The 27948-nt window shown below is 40.5% G+C and overlaps 1 protein-coding gene across 6 annotated transcripts; it reads left to right on the top strand.

The window, feature by feature from the left end:
• The first annotated feature begins 73 nt into the window (after positions 1 to 73).
• Positions 74 to 14049, top strand: LOC103457218 (major facilitator superfamily domain-containing protein 6). 6 transcript variants are annotated; one of them, XM_008397209.2, is made up of 8 exons: positions 75 to 317; positions 1203 to 2667; positions 5666 to 5763; positions 7022 to 7183; positions 7258 to 7356; positions 8128 to 8417; positions 9703 to 9706; positions 12247 to 12338. In XM_008397209.2, exons 2-8 carry the CDS (start codon positions 1205 to 1207, stop codon positions 12252 to 12254), a joined length of 2124 nt encoding a protein of 707 aa, XP_008395431.1. In that variant the 5' UTR covers positions 75 to 317; positions 1203 to 1204; the 3' UTR covers positions 12255 to 12338. The 6 variants fall into 6 exon arrangements, with proteins under 6 accessions (XP_017165125.1, XP_008395431.1, XP_008395423.1 ...); XM_008397201.2 differs by having other exon boundaries at positions 9664 to 9706; XM_017309636.1 differs by lacking the exon at positions 12247 to 12338 and having other exon boundaries at positions 74 to 317; positions 9664 to 10412.
• The last annotated feature ends 13899 nt before the right edge of the window (positions 14050 to 27948 follow it).

Here is a 27948-nt window from a genome sequence, read left to right as displayed (position 1 = left end):
TATTTTGAAGGGATTTTACCGGAAATTCTAAGTGCTAGTGGCTAGCTTTGTAGCTGACGTCTGTTTCGGGACAGGTGGACTCTCCGGTTTGACGAGCCGCTGTTGTTCTCACAACAAAAGGGATCCGAACCGGAAAAACGCTTTAATTTCTCTACGGAACGCAAACATGGACACATCACCGTGAATTTAAACAGTTTGCACTAATTTTTAGTGTTAATTTTAGCGGCTTTTGTGTGAAAACGATGTCCCAGGGAAAACAGAGAAATTCAGGAAAATACTGCGCAGTCACAGTTTAATGGGAGCGGTGACCTGAGCAGGTAAGGAAATCATGAGACTGTCCTTAATTTGTTATTGGGTACGAATTTAAATGTTTAAACTAGACTTATAAGAGGAGAAAAACTAACATTAAGAGTCACTTCCTGTTTAACCGCCTTATGTATTACTAACCGATCTTTTGTGAGGATTTGTCCGCAAATTCGTAGTTTTTTCATTGATTTGAATCGCAACATGTTGGAAATAATTGTTGTTTTGCATAAAATGTCAGGTACTTCCGCATATGACCATCAGTGACAGACAGGCGATCCTCGGAACAACACAATGGGTCTGAACATCTGGTTCGAGGGCTTTCAAAGGATCCTACCTATTTGAATTTTGTAGGTCCAAATTCAGATCAAAGATCAGAAAACTGACACGGAGTTAGTTTCATGTTTATTTTATTGTTGAGTTGATCTGTGAACCAGAAGAACTTTTTATTTTGATTTTTTTTAACATCCAAATTACATCAGAATCAAATCATTGCCCTAAGAGGATGCATTAAATCTGTTAGTAAAACTATGACCATCTTCAACGAGAAATATTTAAAGAATCTGCTCCACAAGTTTTGCAGATTTTCACCTGTTCTGCCTGGAGGCGGTGGCCAGGCTTCATGTTTGACTAAATGAAGAACGTGAGCACTATTTAAAATTCTGATGATTCTCAAGAGACGGTTATATTTATAATCATATTGTTTTATGTCTGAGCTCATATTGATGTTGATGAATGATTTATCAGCGAGAGACAGATGGAGGACAGCAGATTATCTCCAGAAGGCTTTTAGTTTTCTTGTTGAGTTTCTGCTGGATCTCTATCTCTTCATCATTTGGTTTGTAAATACCAAACGTCCAGCCGTTTCTCATTCTCTCCCTCATTTTCTTATCTTCCAGATATGCCAGCTGACGACAAGGTTGCCATCCTGACGGACGATGAGGAGGATCAGAAGAGGAAGTATGTGTTGGCAGAGCCGTTTAACACCCTGTCCATGGCGCAGCAGGAAGGCGTGTCCACGCCGGCGCCGTCCGAGCCACTGCCGGCGCCTCAGCCCGACCCGGTGGACTGCTGCGAGAGGATGTGCCTCCGCATCAACAGCCACCTGCTCATTTCTAAAGTCTTCTACTTCTTCTTCTACGCTGCCTATGGCTCGCTGCACCCCCTGCTGGCAGTCTACTACAAACAGCTCGGCATGTCGGCCAGTCGGAGCGGCCTGCTTGTTGGCATCCGGTACTTTATAGAGTTCTGCAGCGCCCCCTTCTGGGGTGTAGTGGCGGACCGCTTTAAGAAAGGGAAGGTGGTGCTGCTGTTCTCTGTCATGTGTTGGTTGGTCTTTAACTGTGGCATTGGGTTTGTCCAACCAGCGGAGATGAAGTGTGTTTCTATGGTGACGGTTCCCCCACCGACCACCACTGTTCCTCCTGAGAATATCACCAACCCGAGCAACTCCACCAACCACACCAGAAGCCGGCGGAGCATCATGGACTACCCCATGGTTCCTGAAGTCTTGCACAGTTCCTTCAGTATTCCCTACAGGCAACAACGAAGCATCAACAACTCGACGTCCATCAACGCCACTGAGGTTGCACCCAACACCACCTTGCAGACCACCACTGCTCCCCCGACTACAACCAGCAAGAAGGACTATCAGATCATCTACAACCAGGACCAGGTGGAGAACATCTTCCTGCTGATCCTGCTTGTCATCATCGTGGGCGAGTTCTTCAGCGCGCCCGCCGTGACCATCGTGGACACCGTCACCCTGCAGTACCTGGGGAAGGCCCGCGACCGGTATGGCTTGCAGAGGATGTGGGGGTCCCTGGGCTGGGGCCTGGCCATGCTGGCGGTGGGCATCTGGATCGACCACACGCACATCACCGTCCTGATCGACGGCATCGGCTGCATCCTGCCGGAGTACCGCCTACACAACTACCGCCTCGCCTTTATCGTCTTCGGCGTGCTGATGGGCGTGGCCTTTGTCGTGGCAACTCAGTTCTACTTTGAGAAGGGCGAGGAGTACCGGCAGGAGCTGCCGGAGGTGGTGGAAGACTCGGCGAGTGGCCAGGCCTCACCAGACTCCGGCTCGTCAGACCCGATTCCAGCGGTGTCCGAGGCCACCCAGGAGTTCCACTATGGCGACCTGCTGAGGCTGCTGTGCACAGTGCGCTACAGCTCCGTCCTCTTTGTCGCCTGGTTCATGGGCTTCGGCTACGGCTTTGTCTTCAGCTTCCTGTACTGGCACCTGGAGGACCTGAATGGGACCACCACGCTGTTTGGGGTCTGCTCCATCCTCAGCCACATCTCCGAACTCGGAGCTTACTTCACCAGCCACAAGTTCATTGAGCTTGTTGGTCATGTCAGGTAAGAAATGCTCAACTTTACACAGTTTTAACTCAATCTGTGTCAGATTGACGTTTTTTATGCAACAGAGTCTGAAAATCCAACACTTTAGTCGACAAATCAACGCCATCTGGAATCACATCCCTCTGTTAATGACCAAAAATCCCAACAATGATGATTTCCTGAAATGATTAATCGATTATTGAAATAGTAGTCAAAAATGTGGTATCCGATTAATCGTTAACAGGAGCATACAGACTCAACAAAAGACCAAATGCTGAAAGAACAACAAACACAGAGCAGTAATTAAGATAAAACTGTACAAAAATATGTAAATTTTGTATTTAAGATGAAAACAACCTTTGTAAATCTGTTCTACCCTAAAGTGACAGTTTTAACTTCTCCAGGTTCATATTTATCACCACTCATCTGGATAGTCGTACATTTGAGTGTGTGAAGACAGCAAAGCAAAATATTTACTTTTATTTAAAGTGAGTTTTGTTATTTTCTTTGGGAAGAAAAAGGTAATTTATGCTGGATGATCTGGAGGGAAACGATGCCTCTTGGCTGGTTGAATTTCACAGACCTGTTCTCCAAACACTGGATGATTTTTAGATTTTTCTTCAGATTAGTTTACCTGCTGCTTCTGGAAAAGCATGTTTTGTTCTGGTTGGTGGTAATGAACACGTCTGCCTGATATTCAGTCCTGATGTGGAGAGATTCCCCTTAGTCAGTGAGCCGTTGGCGGCGGCGGCTCCAGCAGCACCAGAACGCGGTTTTGTTCTGTAGCCGGGCGCAGAGACAAAGCTGCCATTGATGCTCCGGCTTTCCGTCCAGCAGAGACATCTGAGAGCGACGGGTTGGATTTCAGACTGCAGCTCTCAGAACCGGGCCGTGGTTCTGCTCTGCTCTCTGGACCGAGTTTATAATAAGACGTTAAAATGATGAGGAAGTAACCTAATAAAACCCAGAAGCTCTGCTGAGCGACGCTGAAGAGACTCAGGTTAATCAATAACTGAAGGAAGCGGCAGCAGCACATGACTTGTTCCATGTTTGTTTTCAAGCTGCACATTTCTGTGTAATTAATGTCACATTTCTCTCGTTTAGTTATGATTTTATTGTTTGTTTATTTTAGTAATCAATTATTCTGATGATAAATCAATTAATAGGATAACAAATTTACACTTTCTACAGATTTTACCAGTGAAATCGTCTTTTATACAGTATAAAAAAGGCAAATCCTTTTTTTGGGGGGAAAATAAACATTTAATTGCCTAAAATGCAATGACATGGCTTTCCTTTAGTGTTAGCTTGATCATTTGTAGATTATTTTTTGCAATAATTGATTAATAATTGAATAGGAAAAACATTGTTTTTTGTTTTTTTTACAGAAATTAAACTTATGCCACTACGTGTTTTTTTTTTTTTTTTTTTAATCTTAAATGTAAATATATATGTTTTGGCTTTATTAATGCTCTGAGTATCTCATCTAATAATCCAGTAACAATTTATCGATTACAAAATTAGTTGACGATTGTTTTAGCAGTCGATTAATCACAATTAATCTGATAAATCATTTCATTCCTAGTGTTCAGTTTGTCGGCAGCAGTTGTTGGATTGTATTTGTGAAAGTTCACCTGTGGAACCGGCTGCAGCTTCAGTACTGCCTGAGACGTTACCACGACAACAAAGTTTGTCCAAACACGATTTCTGAGATTGTACTTCAAAAGCGTGTCTCTGATTCAACAGCTCCTCTGAGTGGGAATCTGAAACCAACACGAGGTTCAGTCAGAGCCGGTTAGATGAAGCAAAGCTGCTGTTAGCAGAGTTTCCGGACGCAGTTAGAAACAGAAACTTCACCTCAGTTTCCTCCCTGCACCTCCTCCGGCCTCCATGAGCAGAAACGATGGAGCCGGACTGAAAAGGTCACGTCAGGAGCAGGAAACACGTTTCTACTCCTCCTCACTTCACAGCTTCAGTTCAAAGTGAAATATTCATAAAACATTTCTATAGAAGCAGTCAGCATGTGGTGACAGTGGGGTGAAACATGAAACATGAATCAGAACCAGGCTCATCCATTCAACACACAGCTGCTCCTAAGAGGAATTAGCATTTCACTGTAAAAACACCAAATTTTACCTCATTTTTTTGGTCTTGTTTCTAGTGCAAATATCTTAGTACAGCTGAAAAATGAAAACTAGCTGACAAGTAACTTTTCTGCAAGATATAGGAGCTTGTTTTAAGTCAGCAATTCCCTAATACATATTTAAAAAATTACTAGTTCAACTGACAGATTATTTATATTTCAGTGTTATAGTGAAATAATCTGCTAGAGGAAATGGTGCTTTTTAAAATTATTATTAAGGAGTAATTTACAAAAATCATGTTTTTGCTGAAACAAGTTGTATTGCCGCAGAATCTAGACCAGACACACTTGGTAATGTTTTGCAGTGTTCAGATGAACTGTTTGAGTCATTTTTAATTTCTGATTATGAATAAATTGCAGAAAAATTACAAAAAGTTTTCACTTAGCTAGACTTTTTTTTTACTTTCACAGCTCAATCGGAAGTTTTGTTTTTGTAGTGTAATCGGCTTGAGAATGCAGTTGTAATTGTTGATGTTTTTACTTTCCTGTCAGTGAAAAGCTCATCTTGACCTCAGTGGGGCTCAGATCAGAGTTTATTGTTGCGATAAAACAAACACTGGGATCTTATCCAGAGTGTCTGTCAGCTGTTGACTCTGAATCAGATCCGCTTGTTTGCCGTCTGTCCCATGTTACCTGGTTTTACAGCCGTGTGTTTGATAGAACTGTGGTTTGTTCATGAAGGTCTTGATTGAAATATAAAGCGTCATGTGCTGCTGCTTATGAAGACGTCTGTCATCTGTGTGTGTGTGTTTGCAATAAAACCTCCATGAACAAACAGTGAAATAATCCCATCATGAGCTGCAGGATGTGATGGGTGTGAACCAGCGAGCGGGTCTGTGAGTCACTGTCTGTCTGTCTGTCTSYCTCCCTCAGGGTTCTGTACATCGGCCTGGCCTGCAACACGGCACGCTACCTGTACATCTCCTACCTGGAAAACGCCTGGATCGTCCTGCCCATGGAGGTCCTGCAGGGTGAGTCGGGGCGGGATCAGCCTGTGTTTACCCAACAGGACGTTGATCGGGCGGTGACTTGATCAACAGCAGTGAAGCAGGATCTTGTCAGGAAGCAGAAAGCAGACACGCCTCATGAGAGCAGACGCTGAGGCAACATTAGTTTACACAAGAGGCCAGTTAAAATTGGACCTGCTGCAAAATTCACTTTTTGAATGTTTTTATACTTTTATTTGGGTTTTGTTGACTTACCATCCATAAACCACTGTTTGCATTCTTATTGGTTGTGCAGAAGGCTTTACTGATGCTTTTCAAAGACGAATAGTTCTATAATTGTGCATCTACTTGCAGCCATTTTCATGTGAGAGTGTAAACGTAGAGTTGGGGACGTGGCCAGCAGCAGCTCATTTAGGTTTAAAGAGACAGAACCCTACAACAGCTAAAATCTGATTTTCTAAGAATGATTTTGTGCTAAAAAAAATGTAATGAACATATTTTCTGTCCTAACCTGTTTAAGGAAGCAGAGTAGGTCAGCTTTAAAGTTTGAAGTTGATAGACGTATTGAAGGGAGCTGAAAGCTGTTCCCTGCGGGACGCCACAGGAAGCGACCGAGTGGCGTTCATGTGAGCAACCTGCTCTTAAAGGGTCGCCGTCTCTTTGTGGTGACATGAAGCAGCCCGTTCTAACTGTAAACAGGAAGTGACGCTCACGAGTAACTGAAAAGTTTAACCCAGGGGTGTTCAACGTTCATTTGTGGCCCTTGAGACTATTTTGTATGGCCCTTCATCACAATTCACGAATATCCTAAATTTAGATTGTCAGTTCAGGCAGTAGATGCAGATTTAAAAACGATGTCGGGTGCAATTTTCATTGCCTTTGGAAACAATAGGAGACAATTTGAAATCTTAAAATGGAAAGTGCAACACAAAGTTTCCATCCAGGTTTTTACTTTTAATTTGATTTAATTTCTTAGGAAAAGCACCATGAACATAAAGTGATGATTATTGAAAATTCAGGCTTTGTTTAACAAACTATTCATATATAATCAGTAATCAACTAGAAAAATTTAGACTTTTGTTTGTTGTTGTTTTAATCCTGCAAAACCATTTAATGTTTTAAATCTGCAGTAATTTATAGATATAGCTTATCTGACCACTATGAAAACATAAAATAGTTTTTCGCAATTGTAATTAAGAAAGATGCTAAAAAGTTCTGGTGTGATCAGTACTGGTCCTTGAGCCCATTTAGTGACCGTCCCGTCCATCTGCTGTTTTTCCAGGAGTGACCCACGCCTCGGTCTGGGCCGCCTGCATCTCCTTCCTGAGCGCCGCCGTCCCCCCGGCGCTCAGGACGTCGGCTCAGGGGATCCTGCAGGGCCTCCATCTGGGCCTGGGCCGGGGCTGCGGCGCCATGGTGGGCGGCGTGTTCGTCAGCTACTTTGGTAAGAGACTCTGACCGCGTGGAAGTGACCGATCATAGATGTGATGGATTTAACTGTTGATTTGCGTCCTGCAGGCGCTGCTGCCACGTTCAGAGGAATCGGCATGGCCTCCCTGGTCATCCTCCTTGTCTTCTCCTTCATCCAGTGTCTGACTGGAGAGATCGAAGAAAAAGGTGAGAGAAGAAATGACATGTTTAGACAAAAAAAACCAGTTTATTGCTGTAAAGTCAGGGTCTGTACAGGTGGTTAAAATCCTTGAAAACGCTTCAATTTCAAGTAGAAATTCAAACTGCACAGATTGGCTCTTCTGTGAAAGGGAAATCTAATGTCTGATTGATAACCTACATTTGGAAAACATTTAGAGATACTTAATATAATAAAATGACACATTTTTATTACTGTCTGAAGTTAAATTAGATGAAACTTTTCTTATTTTTGGTCAGTTAAAATCACCAAAATTATTTGTATTTGATAAATGACAGAAAATATGGAAAGAGAAAAAAAAAATTTTTATTTCTCAACAGAATATACAGAATAATAAAATATTACCACAAAATATTAAGAATCGTAATAAATGAGGTCATATTATGGTGAAAACTCTTTATTGGGTTTATTTTTTGTTTTTATACTGTGGTGCTGGAAAAGTTTGAAAACTTACCTTGAAAATGCTTGAAACATGTTTGAATTTTACTGTAAAAAAATGTAGAAACTGTAAAATATAACAAACATGATGCAGGCAAAATGAAAGTACAGCAAACATGTTTGGAAAGGTTTAAGGACAAAGCATCCTTTTGTAAAAAAAAAAAAAACAGTGCTTTCTACAAACCGTGTTTGCATAAAACTAATTTTAAGTGAATCAAAAGCGATTTTAAGATGTTTTTCTGTTAATATTTTCACAACATAACTGTAAACATGCTGCTTTTTTTTTTTTTTCTCTTTTTCAGAGGACAGGATTCTGGCAGAGAATATCCCGGTTCCCTCCAGCCCGGTCCCCATCGCCACCATCGACCTGGTCCAGAGCCAGAGCGCCCCCGGCAGCCCGGTGGCACCTCGGCCGGTCGCCACGGCGCCCGTCAGGAAAACCAAACACCAGGAGGATCAGGAGGACGTCACCAGACCGGCCTGGGTGCTCTCCGGCGCCCCCTGGGTCACTATCGCCTTCGCACTGGTCCAGATCAGAGAGATGATGAACATGAAGAAGAGTTCCCCCCCTGCAGAAAATCAGCCACTGCAGGTGAACACCAACACAGTGTTCAGCACATCAGCCAGACACCAGAGTGTATTCACAATAAAACTGAAGCCAGACAAGAGAAAGACGCCAGTTAAACTTCATATAGAGCAATAATATTTAATAAACTACATGCAGTGGTAGTTAGGGTGATGTCTGTATGTCTGTCCAAATGATGAACAATAAAGTCTTTTAATTAAAGACCTAAAACCTTCTGTTACCTCCAGCTGCATGTTTGTTTCATTCACTGATGCTAATTTCATTTATTTGAGGATTAAGTGAACATAAAGAGCTAAAGTTTGTAAATCAGACTTTAGCTAAAATTTGAAGATTGTTTTTAGTTCTCAACATGATAGAAACAGAACATAAAGTTTCTTCTATTTAGTTTCTACATTTATTCATGAAACTCCTGACATCTTGAATGTTTTATTTCAGTCTTTCCTTCTTGTTCTGTGAATTATCCTGTTTTTAACTTTTTGTTTTCCACTAAACCTTCATCTCTGTTATCTACTAACGCATCTGTTGCTACAGAAACGTTTTCACCTTTTAATCACATTACCACCACAAACTTCAGGGTATTTCATAAGTAACAGACCAACAGGAAATGATTTACAACCAGAAATATGAAAAGTGTGGTGTACATTTGTATTCTGCCCTCATTAACCAGCTCCTTCCCCAAATATAAAACAAACCGACTTCAAAACGGGATGTTCACACATCCTTAAAGTCTTCAATTTATGTATTTAAAATGAAGGCCTTAAAAAATTTTTAAGTTGGCCTTAAATACATTAGGTCTTAAATCTGGTGTATTCTATGGAAAAAAAAATAAATTCTGCTCTGACATTCCTGTCAGGTAAAAATAGTCACAGACCTTCATTGTGTTCTGTGATTCAAGGCTGTTCAGGCTACTGCAAACTAGCTGCTAATATAGCCTACCTAACTTGCTAGTTACTAGCTACTAATATGAGAATGTATTAGCAGCTTTGTTGCAGTTAGCTAGCTAGTAAGGACATATCGGGGTATATTAGCTGCTAGTTTTCTGTTTTGCAAATCTGGTAGAAATAAACCTTAAATTGTTTCTAATACCAGAAAGTTTTGATTCAGGAAGCTGAATGTGACTCTGAGAACCTGATAAAACCCAGAAGTTTGTGGTGTTATGTTAACTTCTGTAGCAGCAGAGCTAACGTAGCCACTGTGTGACTGTTTCCATGTTGACGTTTGTCTGCTTCATGGTTTAATTTTCACTAACCAGACTCTTCCTCCTCTCATCGGCCGCCTGCTCAAACTGCAGAAAGGTGAGGCGTGTTGGTGGAAAACTACCGTGTGCAGGGTGGTGGCGGGCTGACGTGTGTGTGTGTGTGTGTGTGTGTGTGTGTGTGTGTGTGTGTGTGGGCGGGTCCCTGCATGCAAACGTCTAACACGTCTGATCGATGATGTCATGTCTGGGGTACACCTTCAAGTTTTATTGCCTGCTGTCGTCAGAATTGGTTAGCGTGTTGCTTTTAGATATTTTTCTTGCTAGCTGGTTCTAGAAACATTCTGTCTGCTCAGGCAGGCAGTCGGTCTGTCGCTTGTCGTTCTGTATGTGAAGCATCTTCTGAATATCAAAAACGCTGAGTCAGCACTAAGTTCACGTGAAACGGAGCAAAACCAGGCAAACAAGACCTGGAGCGCTGGGTGAGGTCATGACGAGGATACGGAGTCGAAAGTTAAAAAGACAACAATGAGCTCTTAAAAAATAAAACAGAACTAATTATGTAATAGCAGAAAATAACTGAAGGGAGTGCGGCTCATGAGAAAACATAAAAAAACTAAATTGCAAACAGGAACTGATCACCGAGGAGCTTTTTGTTGCTTTAAGTCGCCTCCGCCAGCGAACAAGAGGAGGATTTAAACTGGTTCAGAAGAAACAAGCTATTTAAACTAAACATATTTTACAAAACAGGAACCGTCTTAAAGAAAAAACATGAACCAGACTAGAGCTGAAACGATTAATCACAATTAATTGATTACTGAAACAATCTACTAATTTAATAATCGATTAATCGTTAACTGGAGATTTAAAAAAATCCTAGTTACTGTACTCAAAGCTGCAATTAAGCCCAACTGGACAAAAATAATAAACATATAGCATTTAATATGAAAAACATTTTCATCAAATCTGTTCAACACAGAAATCTTCAAGTGTTATAGTTTTAGCTACATCTGAGAAATTGAATTATTTGCATCTTTTAATGTAATTACAATATAAAAAAGGCTTCAAATGAAAAATATGCAGAATGTGAACATCTATTATTCAATTAATCACCAGAATAATCGATTAATTGTCGGAATAATTAATTAAAATAATTGTTCCAACCTTTAATATTTATTTTATAAGTATGTTGAGAACAAAGACGAACCAAAGTTAAATTTGTTGTTTTGAACAGAAAACTGGTTCTGATTCTCTAGAGGTGACACATCCTCCTTCAAGGCAGAAATTCCAGTTCCATGATGCTGCCACCACCGTGCTTCTCTGTGGTTATACCCCCCTCTAGTGGTTTGAACCAAGCAGCCTTATTGAAGTCATAACAGTAAAGTTATGATACACATCCATCCGTTTTCTAACATCCTTGTCCCTACTGGGGTCGGAGGTTCTGGTGTCTATCTCCAGCTAACGTTCCAGGCGAGAGGCGGGTTCACCCTGGACAGGTCGCCAGTCTGTTGCAGGGCAACACAGAGACAGACAGGACACACAACCATGCACACACACACACACACACACACACACACACACACACACTCACACCTAGGGGTAATTTGGAGAGGCCAATTAGCCTGACAGTCATGTTTTTGAACTGTGGGAGGAAGCTGGAGTACCCAGAGAGAACCCACCAGGGAGAACATGCAAACTCTATGCAGAAAGACCGGGGCTGGGAATCGAACCCAAAACCTTCTTGCAAGGCAACACCAACTGCGCCACTGTGCAGCCCCACACTTCAGATTTGTTTTTGCTTTTTTTTCTGAAGTTTAGATGTTTTTCTACCGAACAGTGAAAGTTGTAAACACACGGTTAAAAAAGGGAAGAAAAATCACATTTTATTTGATTTCTTGGCTCATTTTCTCCAGGTTTGTCCAAACCTGAACATGACTGACTGTGTTTTAGTTAAAGAAACAAAGAAGGTAAAAACCCAAAACCGTCCCAATAACAGCTTTTTTTGTCTTAAAATGTTCTATAAGGTTACTAAATTAATATAGAATAACAAAAAAATAGAAATAAGCGCAATGAAAAAAGTGATGGAAAATAAAAAAAATTCTAAGTGGAAAAAAAATTAAATTATAAATTAATAAATTTGCGAAATGAATAAAAAGGCTAATAATTACAAGATTGGAAATTAGATGGACAAATAATAGTGGTAAGTTTATTGGTTTTTGAGAGGGCAAACTTGTATTACTATATTACGATATCATTTATCGTAATAATTTTTGGGATCATCTATCATCACTCGGTATTATTGGTAGGTAATAATAATCCAATAATTGGTGAATCTGCAGCATGTTTGGGTCTGAATGGCTGGAATGAATCAGACAACCTGATTGTAATGAACGGAGCTGAAACGCCCCTCAGATCCTCATCATCATCATGTGATGAAGGCCTGTTGGGGCAGATTGAGTGACGGTTTGGTGCTGGATTATTTACCCGGTCTGAGTTGGATTGTGCCGTGTTCTTCCAGGTAGACGGGTTTAAGTAGCTGCTGGTTTGTTTGGGTTTTTTTTTCTTGTTTTTGCTCTGGCGCCCCCTGCAGGAAGCGCCCACCTTCCAGCCACCGTCATCCTGTTTTCCTCTCGTTGCCAGGCTCCTAGCGGCCCGGCAGCGGCCGAGTACGAGGCGGTGGCTACGTCCCAGGGAGAGCAGAGCCAGGAGCCGGACTCCACCCGCCTGGATCCTCCTGAATGAAGTGTTAAACCTCATCACCAGACTTTAAACACTGTATTTATATATTTATGTAAAATCTCTCGCTCCAGGAAATGCCTGGAAATGTAAGTTATTGGAGGTTTTTCTCTTTTCGTTCAGTTTTTCCAGCAGTAACTTGAAGCGGAGGTGCTTGTTGTGGTTTAAACTCCTGCAGGCGAATAAATCCAACGCACTTTCTCCTCCCTGTGCACTGTATTTACTGCCGCTGGACTGTGAAGAAAATGTGCTTCTCCCTAGAAGATGTTTCAGTAAATTCATCTGGGTCGTATTCAACGTTTAAAAGAAGTGATGAAAAGAGAATTAACGGTTTTGTTTTTCTGCAAACTGGCTGCTTAAAACACCAAACTGGTTTCAACCTACTGGTTCTATAAATCTGTTCTTCATCATGGATTCTAACTTAATACTTTATATGGCTTTGTTCTTTTTTGATAATAAATAATGTGAGAACTGACCTTTAACCACTGATGAAACATTAATTTAATTCAGTTTGGCTGCAGGCCTGAAAATAATCTTTAAAAATTAGCAGAAATGTTAAAAAGTTACAGTTGTTTTAAGGTTTGATGTCTTGATAGAAGAAAAACGAGATCAAAAATAGTTGATGCTTGCCAGTAGTCACCATCTTATCTGCAGTAGTCACGTTTATCAGTGTGCAGAACAACTTCATGTTCCTAACATGTCAGCAGATTGATAATTTATGGTTATAGATTATCGTTAATCTGTTAATTTGCATCATTTCGTATAAATGAACCGACAGGAACATAAATCTGACCAGGATGTTTCAGCCTGTGGTGATGTTACACTTTACTGWGTTAAAATGAAAAACACTTTGTGCTTTTTCTAACCTGGGGTTCTGTGAGTAGCTATGAGTCGTCACTATTTTACCTGCTGCAGACTCAGATTTTATCAGTTCATTCCTGATTTAAATTGCCCTAAAGGAGGAGGAAGACTGCTGGCTGCTTTTAACCTCATTAATTAATTCAGATCAAATTGAAAAATGTTTAAACATATTGTTTGGACCGAAGCTGTGCTGAATCCATCCTCACTGTGATCCTTACAGGTATTTTCTGGCATATTTCCTCATTATAAATGAAGTAAACTGTGGATGGAAAACAAAAGAGGTTAATTAATTTTGTTTTTTGGAGGAAAGGTGCCTGAGCTTAGTTTTTATAGGACAAATTAATAACAGTTTAGTGAAAAATAAGTCAAATTATGCGGCAAAACATTAAAAACTTTTATTAAATATGAGCAGAAATGCCTCTAAAATCAGATTTTTATGCATCTAGACCTGCAAAAAAATCAGCTAATCAGAGTTTTTCAGAGTTCATCACTTCTTTTAACACTTTTTTTTTTGCCTTTGTAGACAAAGACTGATGTTTATTTTCTGCATGTTTGTATATAAAAGCACACCGGAGGAGATGTGAAGAAGAAGTGCCTCTTTTTTATTTAAGCTTCTTACTGTAAGTCAGGAGAAGCAGAGACCTTTACTGTTTCACTCCCACTGAGACCTGCGTCTTTAACGCAGACGCCTTCCAATATTCTCATCCTGCAGACAAACGCAGCTTCCTGTTTGATTTTCATGCCAAATGATTCCCAGTATTCAGCGTTTATGTGGAGGAAAGCCTTAAGATGAAGACTGTTTACTTTCTTGGTGTACAGAGGAATAAAAAATGTTTTAAAACTCTGGTTTTGACTCAGTTTTTTTTCTGTTACTCTTGTTTGCGGAATTGTTTTTAATCCATGCATGATGTGTAGCTTTTTCAGAGACATATTTTTTCAAATCCTCATCAAAAATAAACTTTTTGCATCCGCAAGGGTCCAATACATGCACTCCGACGAAATAGTTGGTACACAACAAGCTTTCTGCAGTCCAAAATAATCTGCTGCTGAAAACTTTTTAAATTTTCCTTTTCGGATAAAAATTGCAGAAGATTTCAGGGAAAATTTCCAGATATCAGGCAATAAGCAGGCCAGTAGTTAGAAATTCAAGTGTAACTAAAACACAAATGCCTTTTCCTGTTTTTTCATTTTAGTTTTTGGGGAACGTTCACAGATTCAACCAGAAAAATGAAAAAAAAAAATTCTGCGTGGTTTCTGTGGCAGGGAAAATAAGTATCAAACACATCCAAGTTGTCAGAAAACATGTTTCTTGCTGATTTCCTAATTTTATCCGCACAAGTAAAACTAAATTATTCCTCAAATAAGTTTCAGAAAAGGCTGAAATTAGCCACTAGTCAAAGCTAATTAACACCAGCTGCTTCAGAAACTGATTCCTTCTCCAGAACCCATCAGGCTCCAATCAGAGGTGAGAAAGGTAATTAAATCTTAAATCTGTCATAATCAGATTAGCAGATACAGATTTAAAGATATTTGAAATAAAATAAACTTATTTGATGTTTATTGGCGGTTGGCAAATGTTTTCCGTGTCTGACTGAAAGAGGGGTGGCTTTGTCCTTTTTGTATTAAATCTTGTGAGCAACTCTGTTCTTTGCAGGGTGTCGTAATTTCAGAAAATAAAGACCTGTGACAGAAGGGGTCTCACCTCTGACACACTGCCAAGACAGTATGCTTTACTGTAAACAAAGTCACGCTGATGTCCGTACTCAAGGGAAAACTACCTGAAACTACCAACAGCTGGAGTTCCTAGAAAGCAGCAGACATTTGGATCTATGCCTGGTAAAACGATCCAAACATTGATGGCGGATGGCAAATATGGTTCACTGTAATTACTAAAGAAGGACCAAATGTATACTTCCTTAAAAGGCCAAAGCTGTCAAACGATTGGCCTTTTCAAAGACAAACTTATAAAAGACAAGTTTGTCTTATAAATCCGTCTTATAAATCCGCCAAATGCTTCCACACATTTGGCGGATGTAGTTTCGGTGTGCCGCCACTTGATGGCAGTAGCGTTYTGGAGGCGTCACTGCAGGCCTAAATGGACCCAGTCAGCCTCCCTGTGTGTGTGTGTGGAGGGTTATTGAGGTCTTGGTGTGCCTGCTGCTGATGGGTGTGTGTGGGAGGACAGTAATAGGCTTCCTCAAAAACTAGACTATGTGCTGTCATAAAAAAAATACAAAAATCAAACCTTCTTGGCACGCTCAGGCTGTCTGATATCCGTGGAGGGAAGCCTTCAGCCCGCTGCTGCTGCTCTGCTCCGCGGTAATGAACACAGCAATGGTGTTGGGTTTCAATCGGAGGTCTTCCTCATGACAATGCCACACGTTTTAATTCAGGCGACCCGGAAGATCTCTGACATGTGAGGGAGTTACCTCAACATGCTTCCAGTTTGTTAGCGACTGATGCTTCATCTCAACCAACCTGCTGTTTTCACCTTTTTTGTCCAGATGTGTGAAAGGAGAATCCATTTCCATCTACCTGCTCCTCTCTTATTAAAGCGAAGGGAGATTATTCCTGCCCAGATACAACCTGAGGCTATTTATAGTGGTACTCCATCATGGAGGGTGGGGGTGTTGAGCAGCGGTGGCGGCAGCTCCTGCTGTCCCCCAAGACCCCCTTTAGACGCAATAAAGAATTTCTTTTCTATCACAAAAAGCTTTTTGTGGCATCAAGGTTTTCTGTTTGTCGATCAAACATGAGTTTTAAAGTTTTACCAGATCTTACTGGAGGACTTCAAGGACTCCCTGTTGTCACCCAAACACTTCAAACCTGAAAACTCTTAATGTTTTCCTGAATATTAGGCTTTAATTTCTCCATCCTGCTGCCACTGCTGCCTTCTGTTTGGCTCTTGAAAGCAAAATATTCTTGTAACCCATAATTTTGGTCAAAGTTTGCTGTAAATTTAAGGTTTTCAGAGGCTTGAGACAAATAACTGATGATCGTCGCTTTATGTCTTGCTTCACAGTCTTGGTAAAAAGAAAGTACAGCCCTTGTTAAGTCTGTTAGAACGTCATAAAATAGATCTGCTCTTTATCGTCTTAATGTATGTGGATCTAACCGTGACTGTACAGAAACTGTAACATTTAGCAGAACTACCTTTTAGTACCAAGATCCCTTGGTTGAATCTGTTTCGTTCAGTTCTTTTTAGTTTGCAGACATTTATTTTCAGTTTCCGAAGACTTTGACTAGACTATTTTGTCTTTTTTAGCTGTTCTTTTGTTTTGAGCACTTGTTTTTGGAATCAAAACAAACAAAACTGAAATTATTATTTATGGACCTAAAAAGGAACGATTTAGAGTCAGCGCACAGCTTCAGTTATTACAGATGGAAACTAGAGATCAGGTTGAACTCTGACCTGAATCTTCAGAGTCACATAAAGTGTGACTCAAACTTTTGCCTAAAAGTTTGATGAAGGGAAAAAATGCAAAGAATATACAATATGTACAAAATTTAAGACTTCTGATTAACGTATTTAAGGCCAACTGACATTGCTGTAATGAATTTAAGACTTTTTAATGATTCACACATCTACATATTCAGGGGGCAGAAGGTTATATAATAATATATGAACCAACACAGGTTCATAGGTGACCCTGATTTAACAGTCAGTCAGGATCCAATCCCCAGAAATCCTCCTGCAGAGCTGAAACTCTGTCATACGGTTTGCCTGGAATGCAGAGGGAGACTTTACTGACCCCAGCATGAGTATCACTACATAAACCCATCAGATCATTAAATCTACTGACTTACTGCAGGTCAGAAAAGAAAGCATTCACATTGTTCGTGACGCTGCTGAAGCCGCAGACCACCGTCACGTCTTGTTTTGACTCCCAGGGGGCTTCACTGTGCTGCGTGAGGCGTTTGCTGGTAACAGAAACCTGCAGACCACTGAGATAAATGACTAAACCAAGCAGGGCAGGAGAGCAGACAGCCGAACGGGGCCCCTCCCTCAGCCCGGACCCCCCAGCAGAGTCATGCTTGAGTCAGACTGAAGACCACAGCGAGTCATGTTATTGGCAGGAAGCTGCAGACTGAACATCACATGGCTGCACGCCTCTTGTTCTCGTCTTGGATGGAGAAATTGGAGCCTTTTTTTAGAACAGACACTCTCCTTTTAGTTTCCATGAATTTCCCAAGTGGTGCCGCCGTTCTGCACTGTTTATATCACAGCTTTTAATCAGAACAACACAATCCCTGTTCTGTTTCAGCAACTATTCACAGAAGATTCAATTATCACCAGTTTAAAAAAACAAATCAGCTCCAGGTTGGCGAGTTTATAGTTTTTTATTTAAGTTGTTTTTCGTGTTTAAATAAATGTTTTGCCTCTACAGTGATGCATGTGTTTGTGCATCAGGCTGCAGTTTCTGCAGAAAGCTAACATGTATGAGAGCAGACAGCTGTCATGGTCGCTCTGCCATCACCCCGCTGGCTCGGTTCGCACGACCTTAACTGTTCATGGAGGACGTAGAGGACGCCGTGGCGCTACCTGGAAATCCTCTGGCACATTTTCACCAACACTTTCTGTCATTCTAGAATCTATTAAAGCAGCTGTGCTGCTTTAAAATTATTTCCCCTTATTTTTGGCTCTTTTTAAAAAAATAAAAATCACACGATGCTCCTTAAATAATCCCCTTTTAATGTGAATCAGGATCTTTAATCCGGAGTTCCTCAGGGAGTTGCTCCCGGTCCCGCTCCGGTTTTCGTCTTCCAGGTTTCCCTCTGCTTGTTCTGCTGCGTCCCACTGTGCAGCATTTGGCATGTATTTAAAAAAACAACGTCTTAAGCACATTACAAGCACCCCATTCTGTTTGTTTAATCACATTTGGCTATGACATGCATCATTATCAAGGGGAGCAAATTAACATTTTCATCCACTGGTCACAATAGCTGCTGTTTCTTCAGGATTTTTGACGTTCGTCTGTAACTGAAAACAACTGAAATGTGTTTCAGTTTGTGAAGCTTGTTGTTTCGGATTAGAGGGCAGACACAGGGCTTATCGGGGACATGAATTTTTAATCACAACAAATCAATAAAGCGCTGCCTCGCTGTAGAGCAGCTCTACAGAAAGGTTAACGACAGATTAGGATGAGTGAAGTTTCACTAACGGGGCTAATTAACATGAAAACCTCTCATGTCTTCCAGATGATTCAACATCTGGAGCAGAAGCTGCTGCCAGGCAGAGGACAGTTAGCACGTTTCCATGGAAGTGAGTTTTTATTCTTTCTGTAGATGAAACTCTATTAGTTTCTGTGAAATCTGAAGTCTTTAAGAAGCTCACCGCTGGGTGTTCATGTGTCAGATGAGCAGGATTCACACCAGGCATCACTTTTTCATGGTCGACTGGTTAATTGTTTTCATCCAGTCAGTGTATTACTTGCATGGAAAACAACCAATCACAACCAACAAGTGAAAATTCTCCAGGAAGTAACAGAAATCCCAAAACAAGAACTGTCAGATTTAGGAAAAACACAAGAAACTAGGACACACTTCCTGTATCTATCCGGTGATCTCATTATTAGTTTAGTCGGAATAATCATAAATGAAGTGAGAAACTGATCAGAGTTATTGACCTGCAGTCAGAGCTGACCTGGAGTCTGTTAGTGACTGCTGAAGAGCTCCTTCAGTCAGGGACGAGAGTGATGATGATCCTCTGTAGAGACTTCCTGAGGCAGAGCAAGTTGCCATGCTTCAGAGCGATGTGCAGTTATGGAAAATATCCAAATAGTTCTGCCTCAGATATTACTGATAAGGCTGAATCAAGATTTTTATGCTGATTTTTGACCCGATTCTTTCCTTCCGACAATCAGACTCTCTGATTATTGTGTTGCTCTAAAGATAACCTCAGGTGAAATTCCTGTGGCGTGTTCAGGGTGATCTGGTTCACTCTGCTGATCTGATCTAAAACCGGATATTCAGCATGTTGGATTATATCTCAGTGTGTGTGACGTTTAGCCAAAAACTATCGCTGTTGCTTCTTTCTTGTCGGCCATATTTGTTTATTTTGAACTTACGTTTGATCTCGAGAAATTTGGCGAGATTTCACCTGACATTTAAATATTTAGAGTAAAATCTTTCTGGAGTAAAGAAGCGGTATGCTGCACATTTTGGTATCGATCTGATACCAAGTAAATATAGGACCAGTATCATCGATATCGATGCTGATCAGTTGAAAATCAGTTAATTTTAAAATGTTGCCGTGTGAACCAGGCAGCAGCTTTTAGCTATAACAGATAAATGATTTAAGTTCAGCATGAATAGCTTACATGTAAATAAATTAATTTTATACTTTATATCAGGGTTGAAATTATTAATTGGATTAGTAAGATAATCGTCAACAAACTTAGTTACTCACTGATCGTTAACTGGAGTATGCACACTAAAAAACAGCATTTTAGAACAAAAGCTGTACAAAACTCTGAACTTTTCATCTGTTGATTTCAGTATTTTTTAGCTGCAGATTCATCCTTTGCGACAAATGATCAAGTGTTCACTAAAGGATTGTTGTTGCTGCGTTTTAAGCAATAAAATATTTATTTTCTCATTTATAAACAAATTAAATTGTTTATTTGCATCTTTTCTTTTATTTCTAATATTGTAGAAAGACTTAAGTGGTTAAATCACAGTGTTTTTTATCCAATTAATCGCTTACTAAAATAATAATTAGTTACAGCTTTACATTTTTTTTTTTTTAAAACACCACTTGCTGGAAGATGTGAGTCTCATTATCAGTTCCTGCTGGAATGGCTGAAACAAACTGGAGCCTCAGTTTATTATTACAGTTAATTAAACTTTTCGTGGTTCTTGGCAGTAAGTAAAAGTTTCCACCCTTAAAGTTTCCAGGCTGGTTGACTGTTGAGACGGCGTCACTCCCACGCCTCCCCTGCAGCTGATAAACAGCCCTGATGTGTTCAGAAGGATGCACGCTTTACAGCCGTGACCTTTGACCTTCTCTCAACGCACACCTCCACACTGAACCCTGCGCAGCCAGGCGGCATTGCTGCCACCCAGCAACACGGCCTGTACTTGAAAGGAGACGCTGCTGCGACGCCAGCGTCGCAGCGGCACAAAGTTTAGCTCCTCGCTTCACACTTTCCATTTCTTCCTCACTGCAGCGATAATTAATGGAAAGATAGAAGATAAAAATATTATTGTTCCATCTGCTGTGAAATATAACATCCATGTTTCTGCATCTTTTTATGTAGTCTGGAAGTGAGCTTCCTATTAACCGTAATCAGGATAAATCTGGAACCTTTTAACATTGATATGAAAACTGAAGATTTTTCTATTTCTGCACTTTGACAATAATTTGATGAAGAATTTTCCAAATAGAAAAACACAAAATCTAAGTAAATATTTTTGGTCTAGTTTTAAGTGCAAATATGTTTGGACACTTCAATTAAGAATATATAGGAGTTATTTTAAGAAAAATAATTTCATAATATTGACTTTTTCTTAAAAAGTACTAGTTCCACTGACAGATTTTCAAACTCACTGCATGGAAATAAACACTTTTTCATCAATATTAAGGATTTATTGACTTAAAACAATCTCCTATATCTTGCTGTAAATTTACTTGTAAGTTTGTTTTGTCTTACTTAAAGTGTGTAAAGCTGAAACTAAGCTGAAAATATTTGGTAATATTTGATGTTTTGCAGTGTTCAGATCAGCTGTGGTTGAGGTGCAGCTTCAAAAGAGGCATTTCATTAAAATTGATTATCATTTTGACCAAATGAATTGCTGAAAAATTACAAAATGTTCAAACTTGTGCAGCACTTTTTGTTTTTTTTCTTCTTTGAAGTTTTGTTGTAGAAAAAAAGTCTACTACTTTTTTCCACAACAAAAAGTTGTAGAAAACATTTTTCTACAACTTTTGATAGAGTTCAAGTTTCACAAGCTTCAAAGTGAAACTTGAAAAATGTTAATTTGATGAAAACACTCATCCTTTTAAGGTATTTTTTAAAGTAGTAGAGATGTCGAGCAGCACTCAGCTGGAACAGGAGCACAGTGACTCGTTTTGTCCTGACCGGGATCAATCACTCCATAGATGACGCCCACCAAGCCATGCCTCTCTGTGGGCGGCCCGGTCCGGCCCGGTTCGGCCCAGTTCAGCCCCACTGGGCCCTCCTCCAGCCCCCGCAGCCTTCACAGCAGGTTGCTGCACTCTGAACACTTTCTAGTTCAGTGGAAGGTCATGAAATGGAGCAAAGAGAGAGATACTTCCCTTTTACAGCCAATAGGAGATCAGTTAGAGGAGGAGGCTTGTTCTGATTGGACGGTTTAAAAGCTCAGTGTACGGGTTGCAGTTTTTACCCAAAATATGAAGAACATAACATGATATTCAAGCAGGACTGCAGCCGTGGTAAATGTGAAACCACGACAATCTGTTTCCCATCCGTCCAGTCATTCAGAAATAAACACTGGTGCACAAAAAATATAAATATATCTGACTTGCTTTAAATCCTTGGTTCTGTTTTTTGGCAGAGAAGGTTAAAAATCAAACAGTCAGCTTAATTAAACTGCAAAAATACAAACTACTGGTAAGTAAGATCAGATATTTTCCTCTAGTTTTAGTGCAAATATATTATTACACTTAAAATAAGACAAAACTAACTAACTAAACAAACTTTTCAGAAACATATTGGAGATTCTTGTAAGTCAATAATTTCTTAATATCGATGGAAAAAAATACTGGTTCCACAGGCAGAATGTTTCCTTGTTTTGTATTTATTGTTTGTATTGATTTGTATTGACAACATTTATGTAAAGTTATTTTAGCCTTGTCTTTATTGCAGTTGCTTGTTTTTAGCTGGACAAATTGATCATTGTTTAGGAACAACAGATGAAAAGTTATGGTGCATTTACAGTAATGCTAATGTTAATTATCTCCTCCAAGTGAATTAAAAATATATTTATGTTATATTAAGATATTTTCCCATAAGTGAAATAATCTGTCAGAGGGACTGATAGTATTTAATATCAAACTTAAGGAGTCATAGACTTAAAACAAGCTCCTATTTCATACTGAAAAGTTACTTGTAGGTTAGTTTTGTCTTGTTTCAGGCGTACTTAGATATTTGCACTGGATATTAGATGAAAGACACTAGAAGATTTAATGTTTTCAAAGTAAATGTTTCTTTCTTAACGCCTGCAGCGTGTTTATCTTTTAAAAGAGTTATCTAAATATTCAAATCAATGTTTCCCCCTCTGATTAATCTGTTTTCTAATATGAAATGTCTCAAACAGACATCAGTAACTGGTACATTCAGCATATCTGGACATTAACAACCAGCCGGGCCTTTAGATGTTTTTATTTTTGTTCTCCTGATGTGAGCTTCATCTGCAGCAGGAACCCGGCGGCGTTCCCATTCCGGTTGCATTCATCCTGCAGCGCCGCAGAACAAATGCAYATTTACTCATCAGTCAGGACGTCCCCATCTCCATTTGCATCTCCGTATCTCTCTTTATGTTTCCTTTCAGTAAAAAACTTGGCTTCACTTCCCAGACCACAGATTCAACCAGGAAGTAATAAAAGTCACATCGCTGCCTAGGAAACGGGGAACGTCCAGAGTCTCTGTAGGTGAATTATGAAGTTTATTTTGCTTCAGACTCATCAATAAATGAAACCAGACCTGAGAGGCTACTGGCAGGAAGAGGATGTTTTTATCACATACTTCCTCTCCCTGGTTCATTTGAAACATAAAAAACATMATTACATGTTCATTGAAACCTGACCATGAATGAGAGCTCACGAGCTACTTTATCAAAACAAATGTGTGCAAAAACACGATTTCTCATTTGCAGAGTTTCTATTAAATAAGAAACAAATAAAATCGCACCTGAATAAGTTTGTTCATAAAACATCATCCTCTTAAACAATTATTTTTTCATCGTTTTAGTTAAGTTTCAGTTTTTTTCCATTTACATTGGCTCTGATTGTAASTTAAAGTTGGTTTTACATTTTTTACCAAACTTGTGAAACTATTGGTGTATTTAACTTATCTGTACTGGTGCAGAGTTATCAAATAAATTAGCAATTAAACTTTAAGTCAATTCAGCTCCGGTTTTTTCATWTAAGATCGTATCGGTCGATACTAAACCTCAGATATCTGAAACTGGAGAGTGCGGCTGAGAAGGTTCCTTTCTGGACCCTTTGCCATGGCAACCCGATCTCAGACGATTTAGACGGCAACATTCCCAGCTAGCGGTGTTTTTTTTATTTTGACAGCCGAGTGAGCATCCTCATCCTCGTCAGCCTGTGAACTGGTTTGTCAGTTCSCGACGCATCTCGTAGGTTTTGTTCTGTAATCATCAGGAGCGAGAAGATTACACTCTGCTGGAGATCTGGTTTAGTCACACCGCTGTCGTCTTAATGAGCTGCTCATGACCGCCTGCAGATCCTCATCTCCAGACTCAAACACAAAGATTTCTCTTCATCCAACACTCTATATTTCTATATTTGGACTCCAGCTCTAAACAGAACTGATATTTGTCTTTATTTAACAAATTCCTTCCATGAATGTGAGATTTTTTCCACACCACTGACTGTAATCAGCGGTTTGGCTGAATTTATCAACATKAAATGTGGTTAAAAACTGCTGAGCTGGTTTTCCATTTTTACCCTCAAGGGTCGGTCCAGTTCTACGCTGCTGTTTCAGAAACGGATGCAGATAATCAACTGATCATTAAATGTCCATTAATTGGATTAAAATTAGTTCTAACTGATCAACTAGTAATGTCCACTTAGACTTTTGCGTTCAGTGCTGTACTTTGGCTGCCGTCCATATAGTGCGCCTCTGGTCATCCTTAAGCGGAACCAGTTGATACAGAAATTAAGATGGCGGCCATACCAGAACAGGAGACAGATGCATGTGGGTCTCATTAAATGTGTTTAATACGCTTCTGTTTCAWCTCCTTCAGTTTCACCTTTTATTTTTATATTCAGCATGTTGTTATATTTTATAAATATGTTTATGTGTAATAACGTGAGAAAACCACAGTTATCTGTTTATTCAGTTAGTATTTATGACGGAGTATTAAATACTGACTAAACTACGAGAATAAAATCAAAATTGCAAGGATAAAGTTGAAATAATGAGATATTATGACTTTATTCTGGAATTATTTCAGCTATTGTCGTAATATGACCATACACAAGTAATACTTTGATTTCATTCTTGTATTTTTTTGATATTATGACTATGATCTTGTGTTTTTCTTTTTTTCTTCATATGGCCCTGATACGCCGTATTTAAAACAGCTGACACAAAAAATTTAAATTTAATGGTGTTTTTTTTTTTATTTAACTTAGAATATTAGGAAAAATTAAGCATTTTTTTGTGGAAAAATGGTCAGCCCTTTTGAAAATGGCTGCTTATCAATTAATCGACCAGCTCAATCGACTTTAGACCGACTGATTAATCGATATTGAGTTGATCAGGTCCGTGCGGCCGGTGAGGAAACAGTCTGATGTGTAATTAGAGGCGGATGAGTCTCTGTYTGCTSGCGGCGTTGGACGCTGCTGTCTCCGTTGTCAGCTCGTCTTAATGCCACCAAGACAAATCCCCAGCCAGCACTCTTTGTGCCGCGATTAAAGCAACGCCGGTTGTGATGCTGCAGGACGTGGGCAGGGTGATGTGGGTACTTGTGCGTGAGGAGCCCTAAAGTTGCAGAGGTTTTTTTTTTTTCTAATTGAGTCAGGGACTTATGCTGGCAAAGGTAGGCGTGTGAGTGGGGGGGAGGGAGACTAATCCCAAGCTGCTGTTGTTTTTCGTGCCTGCTGGCTTCAGATCAAAAACTTTAACAGCAATAATCATGCAAAATGTGTGGCTTCACTTCAAAGCCTGCCGCAACTTTGCTCACACCCTTGCAGCGCGCATTGTTTCATCATTTCTATSAGTTTTCCCTTCTTCTCCATCCGTTTACTCCTCAGCTTTTGTGGCGTCTCTTTGAAGGCGATCTGATACGCGGCCCTAACCTTTCTGCAGCCGCTCAGACTGATCACACCTGCAGATACGGCCTGTAGGTTTCCCTTTGCCTGCAATGTGGTGGCGAAGGCAGCGCAGCCTCCGCCTCAGTCTGACGTCAGCAGGGTGAGGGTCGCTGCGTGGCCAGAAGGGCAACCCCCCGCGGCAGCGTCAGCGCGGCGGCTGCACGGTTTMCCGCTGCAGCAGCTTAAAAAGATCAGAAACTCCAAATGGCTCTTGGTTTACACAGCTTCAGATGCAGTTTGATTTAAACATTTCAGCTTCAAAATGCTTTGAGTCAGCTGAGTTCAATGAAACTTTATGAACTTGTGGCATTGACTTGGAGTTTTTACCACTGATGATCCGGTAGACTCAGATCTCTTTCTCACTGCACAGTCAAACGATCCAAACTAATCAGAAAGCCTGTTCCCCTCCTCGCCTGTGGGGGCGCTGTACTAAGAACTACTTGAGGAAATTACATGAAAACCTCTGAAGACACTGAGCGCAACATCCTTCTTCACCAAATTTAAACAAAAATGGAGTGGTGTCAGATTTTAGCGCTTATTTCTTTGGTAAAAGACCACGAGTCAGTTCTGCCGCTAGCRATAGGCTAACGCATTTGTTTTGATTGTATTTACCCAGAATGCCTTGTGCTGTAATCTATTTCCTGGTTTTGGAGCGGCCACTGGTCCACTTGGTGTTCAAAATTCATTCAAACTGAGCCAGAGTTTTAACCAAACAGACTGTGGTTTTTAAGCGGAACGGAGTTCACACCTGTTAGCCTCCGCTTTCACACGTCCCCAAACGAACCGGACTTTCTGGACTAAAGGTGACTGAACAAAGCTGGTGGGAATGCACCTTTATATTCTTGCGTTTTTTTACTCTGATACTCTGTGTCAAATATTTAACTGTCAAAATGGATTCCAGGATGTTGATTCAACAAGTTGTCAGACAACAGAACAATGCAGCTCCGTTGAATGAAGCCGACAWKCAAAAAGGCTTTTTAATATTTCAGTGTTTGATATTCACTGTGACGTTCTGAAGCAGTTTAACCTTTCAGCTGCAGTGTGATCTTTTTACCCACAAACACCTTCTGCCACCAACTGAGCCCACTTTAGAGGATGAGTCACTTATGAAGTGTCAGATTTTGATCAACCAAAGAAGCTTCAGTTTTAACATGTTAGCGTTGATTTTAAAAAGGAGTTCATATGTGAGGATCTGTTCACTGGTTCGGGACAGGAGGGATAGAAAACCTCAGGCTGCATCATCGCTTCATCCTCAGTGTCTGATGAGTCAAACTTCAATGGGGGTTCTGTTAAAAAATGTCACCATCTTAAGTATCACAGTTTGTGAAAGTGGATGAGTTGTACCTGGGGTCAACCATTAGGCGTTTAAAGGGGCGGTGTTGCGTATTTTCCTGGCCATGTTATGTCACAATCGAGATGTTACCTTCAACTGTTATAAAAATACGACTCAGAGTGACTTGGCAATTTAACGCTCTGAAATTGGGCCACTGTCTCTTTAAGAAGCTCCTGTTTTGTCCAACACAACAATGTTTCTGCATTAAGCCTTTAACGTCATCAAGCAACACATCTGCCTAAAACATGGCAGATCTTTGAGTACTGACTTTGAGCTACGGAGTACCACAGGGCTCCGTTCTTGACCCATGTTTCTTCACATACTATATTTTGGTTTATATACTTTGAAGTTCTTCTGTTACTAAAGAAAATGGSCGTTGATTCAGAATGTRTTTGCAATCTAGAGCTCAGAAAGATCTTGTTGTTTCTGAAGCAGAGAAGAAGTAAAGTTTGTGGCTATAAAAATGTAAAACAGGTACTTTGGCGTGACGTTTTCAGAGCGTCTTCTTCTCGGAGGTGATTGCAAGCTAAAGTAGTCAGAGACGCAGGCGAAGGCAGCAGATTTCCACGCTGGCACATTTGTAGGCAGGAGGCCCTTATAGCTGTTTCTGCTCTTCACACTCTGCAGTAAAGTTTCACACACATAAACACACTGCAGGAACACTGCAGTCTCTATCTGTATGTCACATAACCCCCGCCTACGCTCACTACACCCACACACATCCTTGCCCAAAACGCCCACAACAGTGTAATGTGTGCAGAGACACACACGCACACACACACGCACACGCGCACACACACACACATCACCCCTATACACACTCCCTGCCCACGCAGGCACACACGTGTTCAGTCAGACATAAGCCGCTCATACCATCCCACATTTTCTCAACAGACACAAAGTAAGACTGTGAGCAAACACACCGGCTCCGGCGCTGCACGTCAAACACACTCTGAGAATACACTCCGATTATTAGAGAGGGAACCTGCTCCGCTGCTCCAACCTTCCTGATTTCACAATGTCCTTCTTCTTTTCATTTTTTTTWWATCTGTGTTCCTGGTGAGGTCACATCCACGCCTGTCTGCCACCCAAAACAGCAACACAGCAGGGTGGAGACCAGACGAGAGGCGTTTGTTTTCCTTCTTTCTTTTTTTTAATTATTCCACTGCTTTTTTCATCACACTTCTTGTATTCCTTTCAAATGAAAGGGGACACTCCATGACAGGCACAACACCGCCTGGAGACTGAATCACATCCCTCTGTTGTTCCTCCTCTGTTTCCTTTCTTTCTTTTTAAATCTGTCCTCCGAAAAAGAGGAACTTGGATGAAAGGAGTTGCTTTTTCTGAGCGCAAAGTGTTGAGGATG

Source organism: Poecilia reticulata, linkage group LG2 (genome assembly GCF_000633615.1).
Source record: "Poecilia reticulata strain Guanapo linkage group LG2, Guppy_female_1.0+MT, whole genome shotgun sequence".
Lineage (NCBI taxonomy): Eukaryota > Metazoa > Chordata > Actinopteri > Cyprinodontiformes > Poeciliidae > Poecilia > Poecilia reticulata.
Note: the sequence above shows the minus strand (reverse complement) of the source record. Positions and strands in the feature narration are given on the sequence as shown.

Excerpts from the sequence above, each read along its gene's own strand:
- LOC103457218 (XM_008397186.2), top strand. The coding sequence starts at position 1,205 with ATGCCAGCTGACGACAAGGTTGCCATCCTGACGGACGATGAGGAGGAT. Across the intron at positions 5,764-7,021 it reads GCCCATGGAGGTCCTGCAGG|GAGTGACCCACGCCTCGGTC; the intron begins GTGAGTCGGGGC and ends CTGTTTTTCCAG. Across the intron at positions 7,184-7,257 it reads CGTGTTCGTCAGCTACTTTG|GCGCTGCTGCCACGTTCAGA; the intron begins GTAAGAGACTCT and ends TGCGTCCTGCAG.